The following is an 18,090-nucleotide window of genomic DNA, read 5'->3' as shown; positions in this document are numbered from 1 at the left end:
CGATAAAGTGCAAAGGTCATCAAGCCATCGCTTTGTTCAAAGATGGCGAACGTGGTGCTGGAGTTCAAGGCTTCTGCCGGAGACTCCGAGCCCCAAAATCGCCCGGTCCTCATTGTCGGTCAACTGAATAACCTGCAGCAAGCAAACTGGACCCAAGTCAAGGGAAAATTGCAGCCAGCTGTCAGCGAAAAGGTGAGGAAATAAAAAAATAATCGGGGCTGCTCGCGCTAGAACAGAGTGGCGCCAGAGCTCCCCGGCAAGCACTCACTTGTCCTCTCGCGCTAACTTTGCAAGCTAGCGTCAGTAAAAATGTTATAGCTAACTAACTAGTAATTATAATATGAAATAATGCTTAATTTGACTCTTGGTATTGTGAAACAGTTCAATGGGCCATGTATAGCTCCTTACATTGAATCTGACTTAATGCTAACGACGTTGCCTAACTTGTTTGCTAGCTAAGTTAGCTATCACAAATCAAGTCATGCTAGCTTAGCTTTTAACATGTCATCTCCATTCTCCAACCAACCACATTGGCTCGTTACTTGATCCCTGACTATTTTATTGGCCTTTATTCTTTAATTTCAAGAAATTCTAATTTGTAACTTTTCCCCCATTTTACTTGAAGGAAAGTCAGTCTTACTGGGTTAACTAGCATGTTCCAACCTTCGCAATTATGTTCATTTGTCAAGTTGCATGTGCCCGACTAATCTAACTATTGTTGCTCATGACTACTTAATGTTTGGTCCAGCCAGGTTGACTGTGGAGTCAGACCAATTATCTTTTGCCACTAATTAGTCTTTTGACCAATCAGATATTTTGCCAATAATTGGGGGAAATGGTCATTTGACATTTACATTTTAGTCATTTAGCAGACGCTCTTATCCAGAGCGACTTACAGTTAGTGAGTACATACATTTTCATACTGGCCCCCCGTGGGAATCGAACCTACAACCCTGGCGTTGCAAGCGCCATGCTCTACCAACTGAGCTACACAGGGCCAGATCAGTATTGGGCAGCCTGTGTGAACGCAGCCTCCTATTTGGTCTTCTGCTTTGCAAATATATTATCACTCAGTTTGACAGCACTGTGTGTGCAACTTGCAGGTGAATTGTTCAACAATTTGCCACATTGTGTCAGACAACTTATGTCATATGCCTTCCCAAGTCTTACTGTATTCAGGGCCATTCAGAATTGGTGCCAGCGCTTATGTGATCATCATAATATAGCCAATGATTGTCACTCAGTCAGAGCTAACAAAGTGAAATATTTGTTCTTTATTTTTTATCCAGGTCTGGCAGGCGGCCCTCACTGCTCTGAACCCTAACCCTACGGACAGCTGCCCTCTCTACTTGAGCCATGCAGCCGTGGCAGCCCTGCCCTCCCGGGTTAGCAGACACAACAGCCCCTCCTCTGCCCACTTTCTTTCCCGTCTGGTCCGTACCTGCCTGCCTGGAGGGACGAGCCGCTGCATCCTGGTCAGTCAGTTCACCGTACTGAGATTAAAGACCTATACGGGGCCGGTTTCCCAAACACATTAAGCCTAGTCCTGGATTTAAACGCACTTTGAATGGAAATTGTCCATTGAGAATAGTTTTTAGTCCAGGACTAGGCTTAACCTGTGGCGGGAAACATGCCTGTGGAGTTTATGGTAATGCTGACCTTATCTTCCATTATGCGTCAGACACCAGACATTTATTATTAGATCCTTAGTGATAATGTGATCGTTAAGCCATAGATGGGCCCCTACAGCTGTCCAAAGTCTCAAACAAATAAAGGTTAGGCCTACATGTGGTTGCATAGGTCAAGTAGGCCTATGTCCTGTCTTCTTTTGATTTTACTTCTAAGGCAATATGCCAAATTGCATGCTTTGTGATTAACACACTGCATTCATTGATCATTTTAGACAGACCGTTATAACAGATTTGTTATCAGACAGTAAAAGTGTGTTTGTTCCTGTCTGTCCAGGTGGTGTGTGAGCGGTCTGATGTGTTTGCCTCAGCCTGTGCCATCGCCCGGGCCTTCCCCATATTCTCCCGTCGCTCTGCCTCCTCCCGCAGGACCGAGAAGAAAGAAGTCACTGTGGAGTTTATCACTGTGGGCCAAGATAACGGACCACTGGAACTCACTATACTGCAGGTACCTCTGACTTCTATACTAGTGAATTATGTGTGTCTGTCTCATTGCCAGAGCCATTGTGGACCTATATCAGCCACTGTTGTTGCTGCCACCCACTGGTTTTGTTTTGTTGCTGGCTGACCAAACTGACTCCAAGATCTATATGGAGTGCTTTTATGATGTGCATTTACTAGGGGTGTAACAGTACAAGTATAAACCGTTTGGTACGGGGACCTCGGTTCGGTCCGCACTGTGAACCTGAATGAATACATTTAAAAATAGATTTATAAAAACAATAGGCCTATAGAGTAAATCTGAGCTGAAAAAACATTTTAGGCTATTCTGTTAAAACAACTACAGTGCTCGACATTGAGATTTGTCCGCTTGCCCAGGGCAAGTAAAACAAATTGTTGGACAAGCAGATTATAGATTTAAAAATCACTATCAAACAATTATGCTACTCCGATCAGAATTGGATCAGTATCCTCCGGACGCGATGTTTTGCTCACTCTCCGCCCAATGTCTGTAGTGTGCATCGGAGTATCATTATTGTAGGCCTGCATTGACAGGCACGAGCGGTCTTTCAATCATGCAGTCGCGAGATGTTTTTGAGATCAAAGCGAGCAGTGTTTGCACATTTGTTGATATTCATTGCTAGTGACGTATTTGCCCAGTTATAGCAAATTTTTGGTCAGCAATTAAAATCCTGGAAAAGTAATGGTGTGTGCATTACCTGCAGAGAGCGAGACTAACTAGATAGCAAATTCAAAACATGTTGTAATTTGGCTGCTTAACTATTTAGCATACATTAATGTCATTGTCATGTCCTAAAATAACTTTTCACCGGCACTCGTGTATAACCGCAAATGGCCAACACGCAGTTGATACGTGTGCGCAGTTGATGAAACCAATGCTGCATACTGTTGTAAAACTGTCTCTCAAGCGCTCAAAATTGGCTAGGATTCTCTTCTATTCAATACTAGCCATGTAATTCTAACAAAGTAAAAAAATAATAGCCTAATTGACAAGTAACTCCTATGCGGTCAAGATCTCCTCTGAACACAGAATATTTTAACCATACAAATAGATAAACACCTTAGTTAGCTACCTTAGCCATTGATCCCTGGTTCATTGAATGAGGGAATTATTTTACAAAGACAAAGTATTTGGTTGTAATTGTAATGTTGCAGGGTTGCCAAGCCTCATCCTGTAGAGTCCAGGAGAGCTAATAGGTATGCAGGCTTTTGCGTCAGCCCTGCTAGAACACACCACATTGTAAAATAAAATCAGCTGCTCAACAGGACCTTGATAAGCTGACTCTGTTTAAGCAGGGTTGGATAAAAAGCCTGCACAATCAGTAGCTCTCCAGATGGAGGGTTAACGGACCACGTGTTTTATACAGTAGCCTATCAGTGCAGTATTTTACTTTGTAGGGGGGTTGTTAAGTGCCTTCTATGTAGCCGTTAGCGATGATGCTAATAATGACAACCGTCTTCTGGTAGATGGAAAGGCTTTCCCAAAAACCTTCTCAATGTTAACTACAAAGTAGTCTATGCATACCTGGCAGAATGATATGATTATTTGCATCAATCAGTGGTGATTTGTTCAGCAAACTCTGCAATCACATGTGTGCTACAGAAACACTGCTAACCAAGCAAGGCTCTTGCTGGTGCTCACCTAAATTAAAGGGTATCTACTAGAGTTGGGTGATATGGACAAAAATCCATATCGCGATAAATTGACATTTATTGCTTTAACGATAAATACTTTTTTTGAGGGGGAGGTGCACAGTTACTCTACCCTGGCTGACGCGTGACTACACAGCGAGCTGCAAAATGTAGAGGCTGGTGTTAGAAAGACTACAGTTACTCTCCATTACCGCCCTTTTTACACTGTCATAAATTGCCATATTAGCCTACGTTATTTGGTTACCAGGTGATCCAGCATATGATTTATAAGATGATATAACGCTGCTACAGAAAGAGACCTGTATTTTTAACATTCATTTAGTTATGCATTTCTTATTTTTAAATGTAATAGCATTTCAAACCAAGTTCAAGATCATTAGTATATTTCTTTGGTAATTGCAGCATATTATTTGCTCCAAACACAATCAAAATGTAGGCCTATAACTTTTTCCTCAATTATATTTAACTTTATTACAATAGAAATACATAATGATCGCGAGATTAAGTCTATGGCCAAAACACTGCAACCTCGTCCATCCAGTTTGGTTGTTGACTTTCACGACGTTTGCCCCACTGTCCGTCGCAATGCTGATCCCAGGCTGCTAGCGAGATCCACAGCCCCTGGCCTGGGCTATCATCTCCCCAGTGTGGTCCTCTGGAAAGCCTGCTGCACGGCTTCCAGTCGGGATCGATGTAGGGCAGTGTCAATTACATTTTTGGATCCAGTTGTCGCGAAATGGTGCACCTGTTTATATTTTTTTTTGCATGACATTTCTTGTACATGGCATATTGTATTTATTGTCCAGAGTGTGAACCATCTACTTGAACCCACTTTGTTCAACTGTTGAATTTGGGGCCATGTCTTTTGCGATGTCATGTTATTTCATTCCACCGGTGAGAGCGTTGCGTAGGGAGTTGTGTGTCTGTGTGCAAACTATTCCGTATTGGGTTGTTGCCTGGGCTTTGCTCTTGTCATGCGGCTTGTTGGCCTCTGCCTCATTTGTCTTCGCCATCCATTCGTCATGCTGTATTACATGCCTGTGTTTCAAAGGGTGGAATAAGTTGCTCGTGTTTTCTCAACTGGTTGCTATAGTTTTGCGACAGTTCAAGCATACTGCCTCACTCTGCTCGATGTCACTAGGTTTAAAAGCAAAATAAACCCAAACAACCGACACAGCATCCTTCTTTGGCATTAATTGTTCTTGGATTTCTGAGACTGCATTTTCTTCGTCGCCGTTCATTTCCCCCGCTATTGAACGAAGCTACTCGCAACATCACTTGGGAGAGATGCCAACAACCGGGTCGGAAGCGTGGGATAGAACGCTGCTCTGATTGGCTGCTGTAGTCTTGTTTCAAATTAAACTGCATAGAGGAGTGTTGAGCTCCAGAGCGCAATAATTTTTTTCTATGGCGTTTCGCTTTCATATATGCCGCGCGGCTCCGTAGGTTATTGTTGAATGCAGGCAGGAACATTGTAATCGCCTAAAATTACAGACATACGCAAAATTGCTTCGGTATGAGGATATAAATGTCGGTGTCTGTAATTTCCGGTTTATAGTCCCAGCTCTAGTGAAAATGTATTTGATTTTCCCCGAGACCTCAAATGGTCTCCTTATGTGGTTTAAGCATGGTTGTGGACTTAGAACCTCAAATTTTGTTTTCCCATATAAAAAGTGTGATTTTGAGAGTGAACCTGTAAAACAGGGAAAAATCTGAAACCTGGAAAACAGAATCGGGCAAAAAAAAACAACAGATTTTTATAATAATAATATAATAATATGCCATTTAGCAGACTCTTTTATCCAAAGCGACTTACAGTCATGCGTGCATACATATATATTTTTTTGTGTATGGGTGGTCCCGGGGATCGAACCCACTACCTTGGCGTTACAAGCGCCGTGCTCTACCAGCTGAGCTACAGAGGACCACATATAGGGCCCTACATTATGTCTCATGACCTATTCCTGGGTTAGTTGACCTCATGACCCATTCCAGGGATGTAGCTCAGTTGGTAGAGCATGGCGTTTGCAACGCCAGGGTTGTGGGTTCGATTCCCATGGGGGGTATGAAAAATAAAAAAATAATGTATGCACTCACTAACTGTAAGTCGCTCTGGATAAGAGTGTCTGTTAAATGACAAAAATGTAAAATGTAAATGTAGTTTAGCATATTTTGCCAAAACAAAAATGAACTACAGTAACTGCTGGCATTAGGCTTGGGCGGTATACCATATACCGGGGTATTTGGAAAAAGCCACAGGATGGTTTTTCAGTACCGTTGAAACTAACTTTTTTAATAAATGTGCATATTTGTAAATACTTTTAAAGTTAATACCTGCAGTCAACTTGTGCAATACATTAGGAGATAAAGAACATTGCCTTCTTCATTTCAGCTGTCACATTATTATGAAGCTTATGGTAGTCCCCAGTCATGTGGTGTTTGTTTACAGGCACACCCAAGCCTTGTGAATCACTCATTGTTGTGCATCATTCGCCAGGTGATCTAGTTACAGAATGGAATTCAAAACTTAATGTTTGCCTGCTAGATATCATATAACTATTAATTTAACTGTCTAAAATGTGCTAAATGCTCTGCAGTTTTTCATTTGGTTTGCTAATTTAGTAGCTAGTTAGTTATCTAGCTAAGTTGTTAGCTTCTTCCCAAATCAAGCATTTGCTTGATAACAGCAGAGAATCTCCTCCTGGATCAAGAGCCTCGCTGGCTAATATTTATTTTGTGCTTGCAGAAAACTGTGCATAGCATTTTTTTTTTGTTACTTGTATAGTTTAGGTCAGACATTTAGTTGGCTTTCTCTATGGGGTTTTACATGTACTTGTTAGCATTGCTAACCTTCGGATTACAGGGTATTAGTGGGCATTTGAAAACGGCGCCCCTTTTGTTCAGTGCCGGTATTACTGAATATCCCGGTATGGCACAAGGTCAGTATGAAGGTATGACAATCTGGATACTGCCCAAGCCTAATTGGCATTTCATTTTCCTGCTGTACCAAACCGTGACTTCAAAACTGCAATATGTACCGAACCGTGGGTTTGTCAAACGGTTACACCCCTTGCATTTACTGAACAAATGTCCCATGTGTTATTTTGTCTGTGGTGGTATGTACAGTGCATTCGGAAAATATTCTTTTTCCACATTTTGCTTTGTTACAGCCTTATTCTAAAATGGATTAAATACATTGTTTTCATCAATCTACACACAATACCCCATAATGACAAAGCGAAAACAGGTTTTTATTAATTTGTGCAAATGTATTAAAAATATTCAGACCCTTTGATATGCGACTCGAAATTGAGCTCAGGTGCATCCTGTTTCCATTGATCATCCTTGAGATGTTTCTACAACTTGATTGGAGTCCACCTGTGGTAAATTCAATTGATTGGACATTATTTGGAAAGGCATACACCTGTCTATATAAGGTCCCACGGTTGACAGTGCATGTCAGAGCAAAAACCAAGCCATGAGGTGGAAAGAATTGTCTGTAGAGCTCCGAGACAGGATTGTGTCGGCACAGATCTGGGGAAGGGTACCAAAACATTTCTGCAGCATTGAAGGTCCCCAAGAACACAGTGGCCTCCATTCTTAATTGGAAGAAGTTTGGAACCACCAAGACTCTTCCTAGAGCTGGCCGCCCAGCCAAACTGAGCAATCTGGGGAGAAGGGCCTTGGTCAGGCAGGTGACCAAGAACCCTATGGTCACTCTGACAGAGCTCCAGAGTTCCTCTGTGGAGATGGGAGAACCTTCCAGAAGGACAACCATCTCTGCAGCACTCCACCAATCAGGCCACTCCTCAGTAAAAGGCACATGACAACCCGCTTGGAGTTTGCCAAAAGGCACCTAAAGGACTCTCAGACCATGAGAAACAAGATTCTCTGGTCTGATGAAACCAAGATTGAACACTTTGGCCTGAATGCCAAGTGTCACGTCTGGAGGAAACCTGGCACCATCCCTATGGTAAAGCAGCATGCTGTGGGGATGTTTTTGAGCGGCAGGGACTGGGAGACTAGTCAGGATCGAGGGAAAGATGAACGGAGCAAAGTAAACAGAGATCCTTGATGAGAACCTGCTCCAGAGTGCTCAGGACCTCAGACTGGGGTGAAGGTTCACCTTCCAACAGGACAACAACCCTAAGCACACAGCCAAGCCAACGCAGGAGTGGCTTCTGGACAAGTCTCCTGAATGTCCTTGAGTGGCCCAGCCAGAGCCCAGACTTGAACCCGATTGAACATCTCTGGAGAGCCCTGAAAATAGCTGAGCAGCTACGCTCCCCATTCAACCTGACAGGGCTTGAGAGGATCGGCTGAGAAGAATGGGAGAAACTCCCCAAATACAGGTTTGCCAAGCTTGTAGCGTTATACCTAAGAAGACTAGGCTGTAATCGCTGCCAAAGGTGCTTCAACAAAGTACTGAATAAAGGGTCGGAATGCTTATGTACAGTGGGGGGAAAAAGTATTTAGTCAGCCACCAATTGTGCAAGTTCTCCCACTTGAAAAGATGAGAGGCCTGTAATTTTCATCATAGGTACACGTCAACTATGACAGACAAATTGAGAAAAAAAATCCAGAAAATCACATTGTAGGATTTTTAATGAATTTATTTGCAAATTATGGTGGAAAATAAGTATTTGGTCACCTACAAACAAGCAAGATTTCTGGCTCTCACAGACCTGTAACTTCTTCTTTAAGAGGCTCCTCTGTCCTCCACTCGTTACCTGTATTAATGGCACCTGTTTGAACTTGTTATCAGTATAAAAGACACCTGTCCACAACCTCAAACAGTCACACTCCAAACTCCACTATGGCCAAGACCAAAGAGCTGTCAAAGGACACCAGAAACAAAATTGTAGACCTGCACCAGGCTGGGAAGACTGAGTCTGCAATAGGTAAGCAGCTTGGTTTGAAGAAATCAACTGTGGGAGCAATTATTAGGAAATGGAAGACATACAAGACCACTGATAATCTCCCTCGATCTGGGGCTCCACGCAAGATCTCACCCCGTGGGGTCAAAATGATCACAAGAACGGTGAGCAAAAATCCCAGAACCACACGGGGGGACCTAGTGAATGACCTGCAGAGAGCTGGGACCAAAGTAACAAAGCCTACCATCAGTAACACACTACGCCGCCAGGGACTCAAATCCTGCAGTGCCAGACGTGTCCCCCTGCTTAAGCCAGTACATGTCCAGGCCCGTCTGAAGTTTGGTAGTGTGCATTTGGATGATCCAGAAGAGGATTGGGAGAATGTCATATGGTCAGATGAAACCAAAATAGAACTTTTTGGTAAAAACTCAACTCGTCGTGTTTGGAGGACAAAGAATGCTGAGTTGCATCCAAAGAACACCATACCTACTGTGAAGCATGGGGGTGGAAACATCATGCTTTGGGGCTGTTTTCTGCAAAGGGACCAGGACGACTGATACGTGTAAAGGAAAGAATGAATGGGGCCATGTATCGTGAGATTTTGAATGAAAACCTCCTTCCATCAGCAAGGGCATTGAAGATGAAACGTGGCTGGGTCTTCAGCATGACAATGATCCCAAACACACCGCCCGGGCAACGAAGGAGTGGCTTCGTAAGAAGCATTTCAAGGTCCTGGAGTGGCCTAGCCAGTCTCCAGATCTCAACCCCATAGAAAATCTTTGGAGGGAGTTGAAAGTCCGTGTTGCCCAGCGACAGCCCCAAAACATCACTGCTCTAGAGGAGATCTGCATGGAGGAATGGGCTAAAATACCAGCAACAGTGTGTGAAAACCTTGTGAAGACTTACAGAAAACGTTTGACCTGTGTCATTGCCAACAAAGGGTATATAACAAAGTATTGAGAAACTTTTGTTATTGACCAAATACTTATTTTCCACCATAATTTGCAAATAAATTCATAAAAAATCCTACAATGTGATTTTCTGGATTTCTTTTCTCATTTTGTCTGTCATAGTTGACGTGTACCTATGATGAAAATTACAGGCCTCTCTCATCTTTTTAAGTGGGAGAACTTGCACAATTGGTGGCTGACTAAATACTTTTTTCCCCCACTGTAGATGTGATATTTCAGTTATTCATTTTTTTTATACATTTGCAAGAAATTCTAAGCCTGTTTTCGCTTTGTCATTATGGGGTATGTGTGTAGATTGGGGGGGGGCGATTTAATCTGTTTTAGAATAAGGCTGTAACGTAGCAATATGGGAAAGTCAAGGGGTGTGAATACTTTCCGTATGCACTTTACATGCATAAATGTACATCTAAAGTACATGTTTGCATTGTTGTAAGTCTCACTGGATAAGAGCGTCTGCTAAATGAATAAAATGTAAACGTAATTTATGCTTTGGTTCTTGCCAGTGTCTTGCCAATGCTGCTGATGGAGTGAGACTGGCAGCAAGGATTGTGGACACACCGTGCAACGAGATGAATACTGATCACTTCTTGGAGGCAAGTGATATCCTAATGGGGTTATCGGTTGCGTCCCAAATGGCACCCTATTCCATACACAGGGTACTGCTTTTGAGCACTATGGGCTCTACTAAAAAGTTGTGCACTATATAGGGAATAGGGTGCCATTTGGGACGCAACCATCATAAAGCAATAGCACCCAAATAATGGACAATCGACAGTGACTTCTTAAAACAACTTAATTAAACGAAATGTAATTTATTTGACTGGGTATACCTTTTTGTCTTCAGGAGATTAAGGCAGTGGGGACTGAACTGGGCATTACTCCTGTTATCATTCGAGGAGAGGAACTGAAACAGAGAGGTTTTGGAGGTACTGTATCAGGACAGGAGGGTCTTGGCTATGCGTTATGCTTGGCTGTTATGCTTCTATGGATTGGGACCAGAGTATGTGAGCGGAGCTGGAGCGGAGCGTGCCCAATTTGACTGGATCGCGGAGCGAGTTTCCCGAAGGCTGGAGCATCAGCCTTCCTGCTCGCTTCAATTTCACTCCAGTAGCGCTTACTTCACGAGCTCAGGGCATGCCCGGCCCAGCATGCATTTGTAGGCTACTTGTGTGCTGCTATAGCCCCTTGCTTTAGCTACTGTAATGGAGTTTTCTAAATATTTTCATAAAGAAACTGATAAAGCACACCGGTGCAGAATCAAGGTGACTTACAAAGATTAGGACCAAGAGCAAGAGAGGGAGTGTTATGATGTAGTGTCCACAATTAGTCATCGCGAAATCTGAAAAGACTCGTATCCCGAAAGCATGATGGTGTACTACGTGCAAATGCTAACAGAAAGTAGTGAGGTGGTTAGCAAGCTAAGTGTCATTGTAGCAAAGTATTTACAAACAAAAAATCTGATCTCCTTAATTTTCATTCATTTTTGTTCTAGTATCTATACAATAGACTATCATTGATTTTGGCACAATAGGCCTGACATATTACCTCTTTCCGTTTTGATAGGGTTATTTTGCCTAAAAACCTTTAGGCCTACCAATAGAAAAATAACTCTGCATCCCTGCCCAGCCTGGCAAGAGTGGCCCGAAGGGTGTTTAGCTCTACAAGCGCGGAGAGGGTATTCTCTGCGTCTGGTCTGCTCTGCAGGCACCATCACATGAGCCTGAAGCCACACTCTGGCCAAACTTGTGTTTCTAAAAGTGAATTCAAAGGCACTAATAATTAATTAGATTTGTATTTAATTCTAAGTAAGTCACAGCCTATATGCACAATTTATAGACTATAATGACTTAATACAACACAAAATGTTTTTTAAATGCTGAGCGCTTAATGTTCCTGCCAGCCTAGTGTGTCGACACTCGCAAATGCTTCAAAATGTATTTATTTGTAGGCTATAGCCTTGTAATAATAGGCCAATAATATACAGTGCTATGAAAAAGTATTTGCCCCCTTTCTAATTTTCTCTACTTTTGCATATTTGTGATACTGAATGTTATCAGATCTTCAACCAAAACCTAATATTAGATAAAGGGAACATAAGTGAACAAATAACACAACAATTGCATATTTATTTTATTTATTTCATAAACAAAGTTATGCAACACCCAATTTCCCCTGTGTGGAAAAGTAATTGCCCCCTTACACTCAATAACTGGTTGTGCCACCTTTAGCTGCAATGACTCCAACCAAATGCTTCCTGTAGTTGTTGATCAGTCTCTCACGTTGCTGTGGAGGAATTTTGGCCCACTCTTCCATGCAGAACTGCTTTAACTCAGTGACGTGTGGGTTTTCAAGCATGAACTGCTCGTTTCAAGTCCTGCCACAACATCTCAATTGGGATTAGGTCTGGACTTTGACTAGGCCATTCCAAAACTTCCAATCTGTTGCTTTTTAGCAATTTTCATGTAGACTTGATTGTGTGTTTTGGATCATTGTCTTGCTGCATGACCCAGCTGCGCTTCAGCTTCAGCTCACAGACGGATGGTCTGACATTCTCCTGTAGAATTCTCTGATACAGAGCAGAATTCATGGTTCCTTCTATTAAGGCAAGTCGTCCAGGTCCTGAGGCCGCAAAGCATCCCCAAACCATCACACCACCATGCTTGACCTTTGGTATGATGTTCTTACTGTGGAATGTAGAGTTTGGTTTTCGCTAGGCATTACTGGAACCATGTCGTCCAAAAAGTTAGACTTTTGAATCATCTGTCCATAGAAAGTTCTTCCAAGAGTCTTGATGATCATCCAGGTGCTTTTTGGCAAACTTGAGTCAACTTTTTGGACGAGATGGGTCCCATTATGCCTGGCGAAAACCAAACACTGCATTCCACAGTAAGAACATCATACCAAAGTTCATGCTTGAAAACCCACACGTCACTGAGTTAAAGCAGTTCTGCATGGAAGAGTGGGCCAAAATTCCTCCACAGCGACGTGAGAGACTGATCAACAACTACAGGAAGCATTTGGTTGGAGTCATTGCAGCTAAAGGTGGCACAACCAGTTATTGAGTGTAAGGGGACAATTACTTTTTCACACAGGGGAATTGGGTGTTGCATAACTTTGTTTATGAAATAAATATGTAATTGTTGTGTTATTTGTTCACTTATGTTCCCTTTATCTAATATTAGGTTTTGGTTGAAGATCTGATAACATTCAGTATCACAAATATGCAAAAGTAGAGAAAATTAGAAAGGGGGCAAATGCTTTTTCATAGCACTGTAGCCTAAATAATTCATTTTCATTCCTCCTTAGGCTTCCTGTCTGGCTCCTGACCTATTTAAAGTGTTTGTATGCTGTTTAATACGACATGTACAGTAGCCTATTTGAAATTGAGTGCTTTTAGTCACCTTTTTATTAAAATCATATGGTTTGGTTTCAATACTTCAAAACCAAATGGAAGTTCCAGGTAGTCACAAAAATAAATGGCTGTTGGTTAAATTGTGATTTTAAGGAATGGAGCGAATTTGGAGCATCAGTTTTTTTTCTTCCTGTGAATGAGGAGTGTTTTTTAGCGGAGCGGTTGGAAAGAATGTGGAGCGCCAAAGCAACTCCGCTCACATACTCTAATTGGGACTCAAATCTGTTTGGTTCTTTGTTTGCCATCACACAGACTAACGTGTGGGCCGGTTAGAAAAACGTATTTTCAAACTGTCTGCGCTCTTGTGCAGTGTGTTTTTATTTTTTTAGCATATGTATTAGCTCGCATGTATGATGACCACACGCTTTCTTCCACTTCCCTTTTGGAGTTTTTTGGGGGTTGGTTTATTGGTTCTCTTCTCTTTGTCTTTGAATGTGCAGTGTTTCTATTCTGCTTTATTACTTTCTCAGCAAAACTAGCTAATTAATGGGACCCAGAAGATTTGGGCAAAAAGGAATGTCAAATTAAATAGTTTTCCCACATTGGAATAAAGCTTGTATTTTAGTTTGAGTTGTCAAATGATGCAGATATACTCATGGTTGTTTTCCTGATAACTCAAAATTAGTTTCTGTGGTTATCAACTCAATCACTTTGGACTGTTTGGGCCCTCAGGGATATATGGAGTGGGCAAGGCAGCGGTGAACCCCCCTGCTCTGGCAGTCCTGAGTCACAAACCAGATGGCGCCACCCAGACTATTGCATGGGTGGGCAAGGGCATCGTATACGACACTGGAGGCCTCAGCATCAAGGGAAAGGTAAAGGCAAGCATGAGGCTGGTCAGTTGGGTTGCATCCCAAATAGCACCATGTTCCCTATAGTGCAATACTTTTGAACAGAGCCGTATGGGCCCTTGTCAAAAGTGGTGTACTATAAATTGAATAGGGTGCCATTTGGAACAGGTCCTTGATGTGATCATTGTCTTTTGTATAATTAAATGGCTATTTAACAGTAGCCTGCGAAATAAGTATTCAGTTACAATGTTGTAAAGGATGAATGTACTTTTTTTATTTTTCTTATAAGACCAACATGCCTGGGATGAAGAGAGACTGTGGTGGGGCAGCAGCCATTTTAGGCGCTTTCAAAGCTACTGTCAAACAGGTGAGGTCTACCTACTACCGCTGGTTAATCTTTCAAATCAACCTCTTATTTTGCAACATAAGGTCCTGTTCGGAGACACCCTATGGGAACGTATTGACAGTTTGGTTAGAGCTTTTGAAAAGTTGTGTGCGAACCTTTTTTGAAATGCATGTCTTTTTTTTTTCAGGGCTTCAAAGACAATCTCCATGCCGTATTCTGCCTGGCAGAGAATGCAGTCGGACCCACTGCCACACGGCCAGATGACATCCACACTCTCTACTCTGGAAAGTGAGTACCCTCCTAACTGTTAGGTTCATTTTAACCAGTTAGGCAAAGTAATGGGAAACAGGCCAATACAATGGCAACCTGATGGAGCAAAGTAGGGTTTTTCCTTCTGATGAGCTTTGTGTGGGAAAGACACAATTGGCTGATATTTGACCAAGGATCCATTATTACGTTGCTGGCTTAGTTTGTGGTTGATTTGTGGTTTGAATAGCCTTTTTTGTTCTCTTTTTCCTGCCTTTCTGATGAAGGACTGTGGAGATCAACAACACTGATGCCGAAGGCAGGCTGGTGCTGTCTGATGGTGTGGTGTATGCCAGCAAGGACCTCTCTTCGGACATCATCCTAGATATGGCCACCCTGACAGGGGCACAGGTGTGTGACTGGCGGCCTCATCTAGGACCACAGCACTGCATCTTTGGCAACAACAGACACCTACATTACTTTGGTGCCCCACAGTTCTTTAATCACTTATTGTTGTTGTGCTTCAAGCAATGGATATAGTTTTGCCCTTATAGAATAGATTTAAGCCTCTAGGCATTTGATATATTTGTATTTCTATAATATTTGGTCGGTACATTATTTTCAGAAGTGATGGTTGGGTAATAAATGTTAGCACAAGGTAGTCACACCACATGTACATTGTGGAAACACTCATAAAAGCCGGTCAGGGCTGTTTAACAGTCACTGCACTTTGATCAGAGCCATATATAGGCTAAAATGAACATGTGCAAAGGTTAACAGGGCTTGTGACAGACGTAATTATACCCAGTACCCCGAAAGTTTTACTTTTGCTGATCTTTGCCTTAACTGACATTTTCGTGGGCTAAAGCTAAAACTCAGCACATTCTCTGAGGAACTCAAAACAACTGTTATCAAGGTTGTCTCACACAAATGCATGGTGTGTTTGTGTCCAACAAAATCATTAGGCCTAAATATTTGATCTTCCTTATAACAGTTGTGTTCTAACTCAAAACACAGCTTGTGCTGACAATGATAAAGCCACATCATGTGGTAGCCCTCATGATGCACTGATGAGCTCATTCTGTAAGTCACATGCACCACACTGAATTATTTTGGCTACCCAGTGAAGTAGTTAGCTAGTGAAATGTCACTGAGGTCTGATGCACAAAAACAAGGCAGATTTTTGTTGCTGACCATCATAAGCGTTAGGTGAATTTGTACTCAATATACACATCACTGAACTTCTTATTACCACCTTTCACTTTAGTTCATTACCATAGTTCCTGTATAACAAATTACTACACAAGTATATGTTTCAAACAATGGTTTTAATTTGTGTCTGGCTCTCCTAGGGGATCTCCACAGGGAAGTACCATTGTGCCGTGATGACCAACAATGAGCAGTGGGAGATTGCATGTGTGAGTGCAGGCCGCAGCAGTGGAGACCTGGCTCACCCACTGGTCTACTGCCCAGAGCTGCACTTCAGCGAGTTCACCTCAGCTGTGGCAGACATGAAGAACTCTGTGGCTGTGAGTGGCCCCACTACTCCTCTCTCTGCTGTATGCGCAGTCTACCAGGTCCTAATCCTGGATCGGAGTACAATCAAAAGTAGCTCAGAAGTAGAGTTAATGCTTCTACAGTTTATAATGATTGTTGATCATTTTCCTTCAGCCTATTATATATTTTCTGGATAAGAGCATCTGCTAAATGACTCAAATGTAAATGTATGCCTTTTCTGTGTCTTTGAAAGGACCGGGAGAACGCTACGAGCTCCTGTGCCGGCCTCTTCATCGGCTCTCACCTGGGCTTCGACTGGCCTGGGGTCTGGGTCCATGTGGACATAGCCTCCCCCGTCCATGCTGTGAGTGACTGGATATTTGGGTTAAGTGGGGGTGTTTTCCTGGACACCGATTTTAAGCCTAGTCATGGACTAAAAAGATAACTTAATGGAGAATCCCCACTGAAAATGCTTTTTAGTTCAGGATTAGTCTTAATATGTGTCCAGGAAAGTATAATATTTTCAAAGTATAGACATGATCTATTAAATCCATTTCAGCCCCTCACATATCTTGACAGACTCAAATAAACAAAGGATCTTCAGAAAAAGTGTACCCAAACCTGCTTCAGCCCAGCTTGAACAAATAGGGAACAAAGGATCTTCCTCTGTATACCTTATCTGTCTAGTGCTTGCAGATCGGTGAAAAAACAAATGTGTAAGAGCTAAGGGAAGGGGGGCTGGGAACCAAAATAGAGTTGAGTCATGGTGTAACCTGTTCTCTAATTTTCTTCCTTTCTGCAGGGGGAGCGTGCTACCGGCTTCGGCGTGGCTCTGCTCATGGCTCTGTTCGGCCAGGCCTCCGACGACCACATGCTCAACCAGGTGTCTCCTCTGGGGGCGGCCAGAATGAATGCTGCGTCCGGGGACCCGATGGCGCGTGACAGCAAAAGGAGGAGACTGGTGTAAAACCTCTAAGCAGCCACCTCTGCCTCACCAACTCTGCCTCACCAACTCCAGACCCTCACCTGACCCACACACCTCCCCTCTTTACACTGACATGCACTGATCACCTAGAAAGCATTTCCAATCGTCAATTCTTATTCTACTCCTTTACAATGCAGTGAATAAAATGTGAAAAAAATAAGCAGGTGGCTAGAATTTCTCTCAGATTTGTTCATGTTGTATTTAATTGACTCTTTGATTTTTGTCTCAGATGTCCCACAAAGAATTGGCAGGAATTATGAATATGCAAATGTTTATAGGATGTTGTACACTTAAGGGTTTTGCCTTCCTTGAATAATTACCAGAGCATTATCTCAATTTCAGAAAATTTACCATAGCTGTAATGAAATCAAAATACGCAGTCTGAAATTGACTGTTAAAGTAACTAAATGAGGTATGTGATCCTGTGTTATAAGTGATTTTCCTTTTTATGTTTCAATGTCTTTCTTGAGCAAATTAGCTAGGCAAACATGTATTTTGGTTTGCGGCCATAGCTTATCCACTGATGCCAAACTTGTCATTATGGACATTGGGAATAACGTGAATAATAATAAAGCAATCTTACCTGCTTTGTCTTATTCCTTGTCAAATGATAATTGCATGAAATAAATAGACAAACTTGCCTGTAACAAATGTGGAATGTGTTTGGGTAGCAAGCAAACTATATAATTTGCACTTTATTGACGCAGGTCTTATGATATGGGGGGTAGTTTAGTGTTAGCAGCCAGGCAACATACTACCAAGATACACTACAGTCCATCCCCAGGTGGCAGCACCAACTCGGTCAAGGGCTCTGCTCTGCCAGGAAGCCTGGATAAATCGACAGGTGTGAGCAATCAGGATGATTGGCATTCTCTGACCAGAGTCTTCTCGGCCTGTTAGTGTTTGTTGTTTTGTGTTAGTTAACCTCTAGTTTATGCTTGCCTCTGTAGTTATCTTTTTGTATATATTTATTTTCAGTCAGCACTTTTAACAAATACTAATTGCTTGGACTGAGCTAGCCCTGGAGCTAAGGTAAGGTTACTGTCTCCCGGACACATGCATTCAACACCTGGTCGCATATGCTTACTTCTCACATTTATGCACACATCAAATCAGGTTACAGACCCCGACATGACAGGGCGGTTTCGCTGGCAGATTAAGC

At 42.4% G+C, this 18,090-nt stretch overlaps 1 protein-coding gene across 1 annotated transcript; it reads left to right on the top strand.

The window, feature by feature from the left end:
- Nucleotides 1-15: 15 nt before the first annotated feature.
- Nucleotides 16-17,514, top strand: LOC121577817 (probable aminopeptidase NPEPL1). Its single transcript, XM_041891727.1, has 12 exons — nucleotides 16-192; nucleotides 1,290-1,475; nucleotides 1,966-2,136; nucleotides 10,155-10,244; nucleotides 10,496-10,577; nucleotides 13,736-13,878; nucleotides 14,144-14,221; nucleotides 14,388-14,488; nucleotides 14,734-14,857; nucleotides 15,799-15,975; nucleotides 16,197-16,307; nucleotides 16,746-17,514. The coding sequence occupies exons 1-12, from the start codon at nucleotides 43-45 to the stop codon at nucleotides 16,908-16,910; spliced, it is 1,578 nt and encodes a 525-aa protein (XP_041747661.1). The 5' UTR covers nucleotides 16-42; the 3' UTR covers nucleotides 16,911-17,514.
- Nucleotides 17,515-18,090: the final 576 nt, after the last annotated feature.

This window comes from Coregonus clupeaformis, unplaced genomic scaffold (genome assembly GCF_020615455.1).
Source record: "Coregonus clupeaformis isolate EN_2021a unplaced genomic scaffold, ASM2061545v1 scaf0005, whole genome shotgun sequence".
NCBI lineage: Eukaryota > Metazoa > Chordata > Actinopteri > Salmoniformes > Salmonidae > Coregonus > Coregonus clupeaformis.
The sequence above is the reverse complement of the archived record's forward strand: the minus strand, read 5'-3'. Positions and strand labels throughout refer to the sequence as shown.

What these genes read in the sequence shown, in the direction of transcription:
- LOC121577817 (XM_041891727.1), top strand. Translation starts at nt 43, where the DNA reads ATGGCGAACGTGGTGCTGGAGTTCAAGGCTTCTGCCGGAGACTCCGAG. An exon ending in GCCTCAGCATCAAGGGAAAG is followed by an intron (nt 13,879 to 14,143) that starts GTAAAGGCAAGC and finishes TTTTCTTATAAG; the next exon opens with ACCAACATGCCTGGGATGAA. An exon ending in CCACCCTGACAGGGGCACAG is followed by an intron (nt 14,858 to 15,798) that starts GTGTGTGACTGG and finishes TGGCTCTCCTAG; the next exon opens with GGGATCTCCACAGGGAAGTA.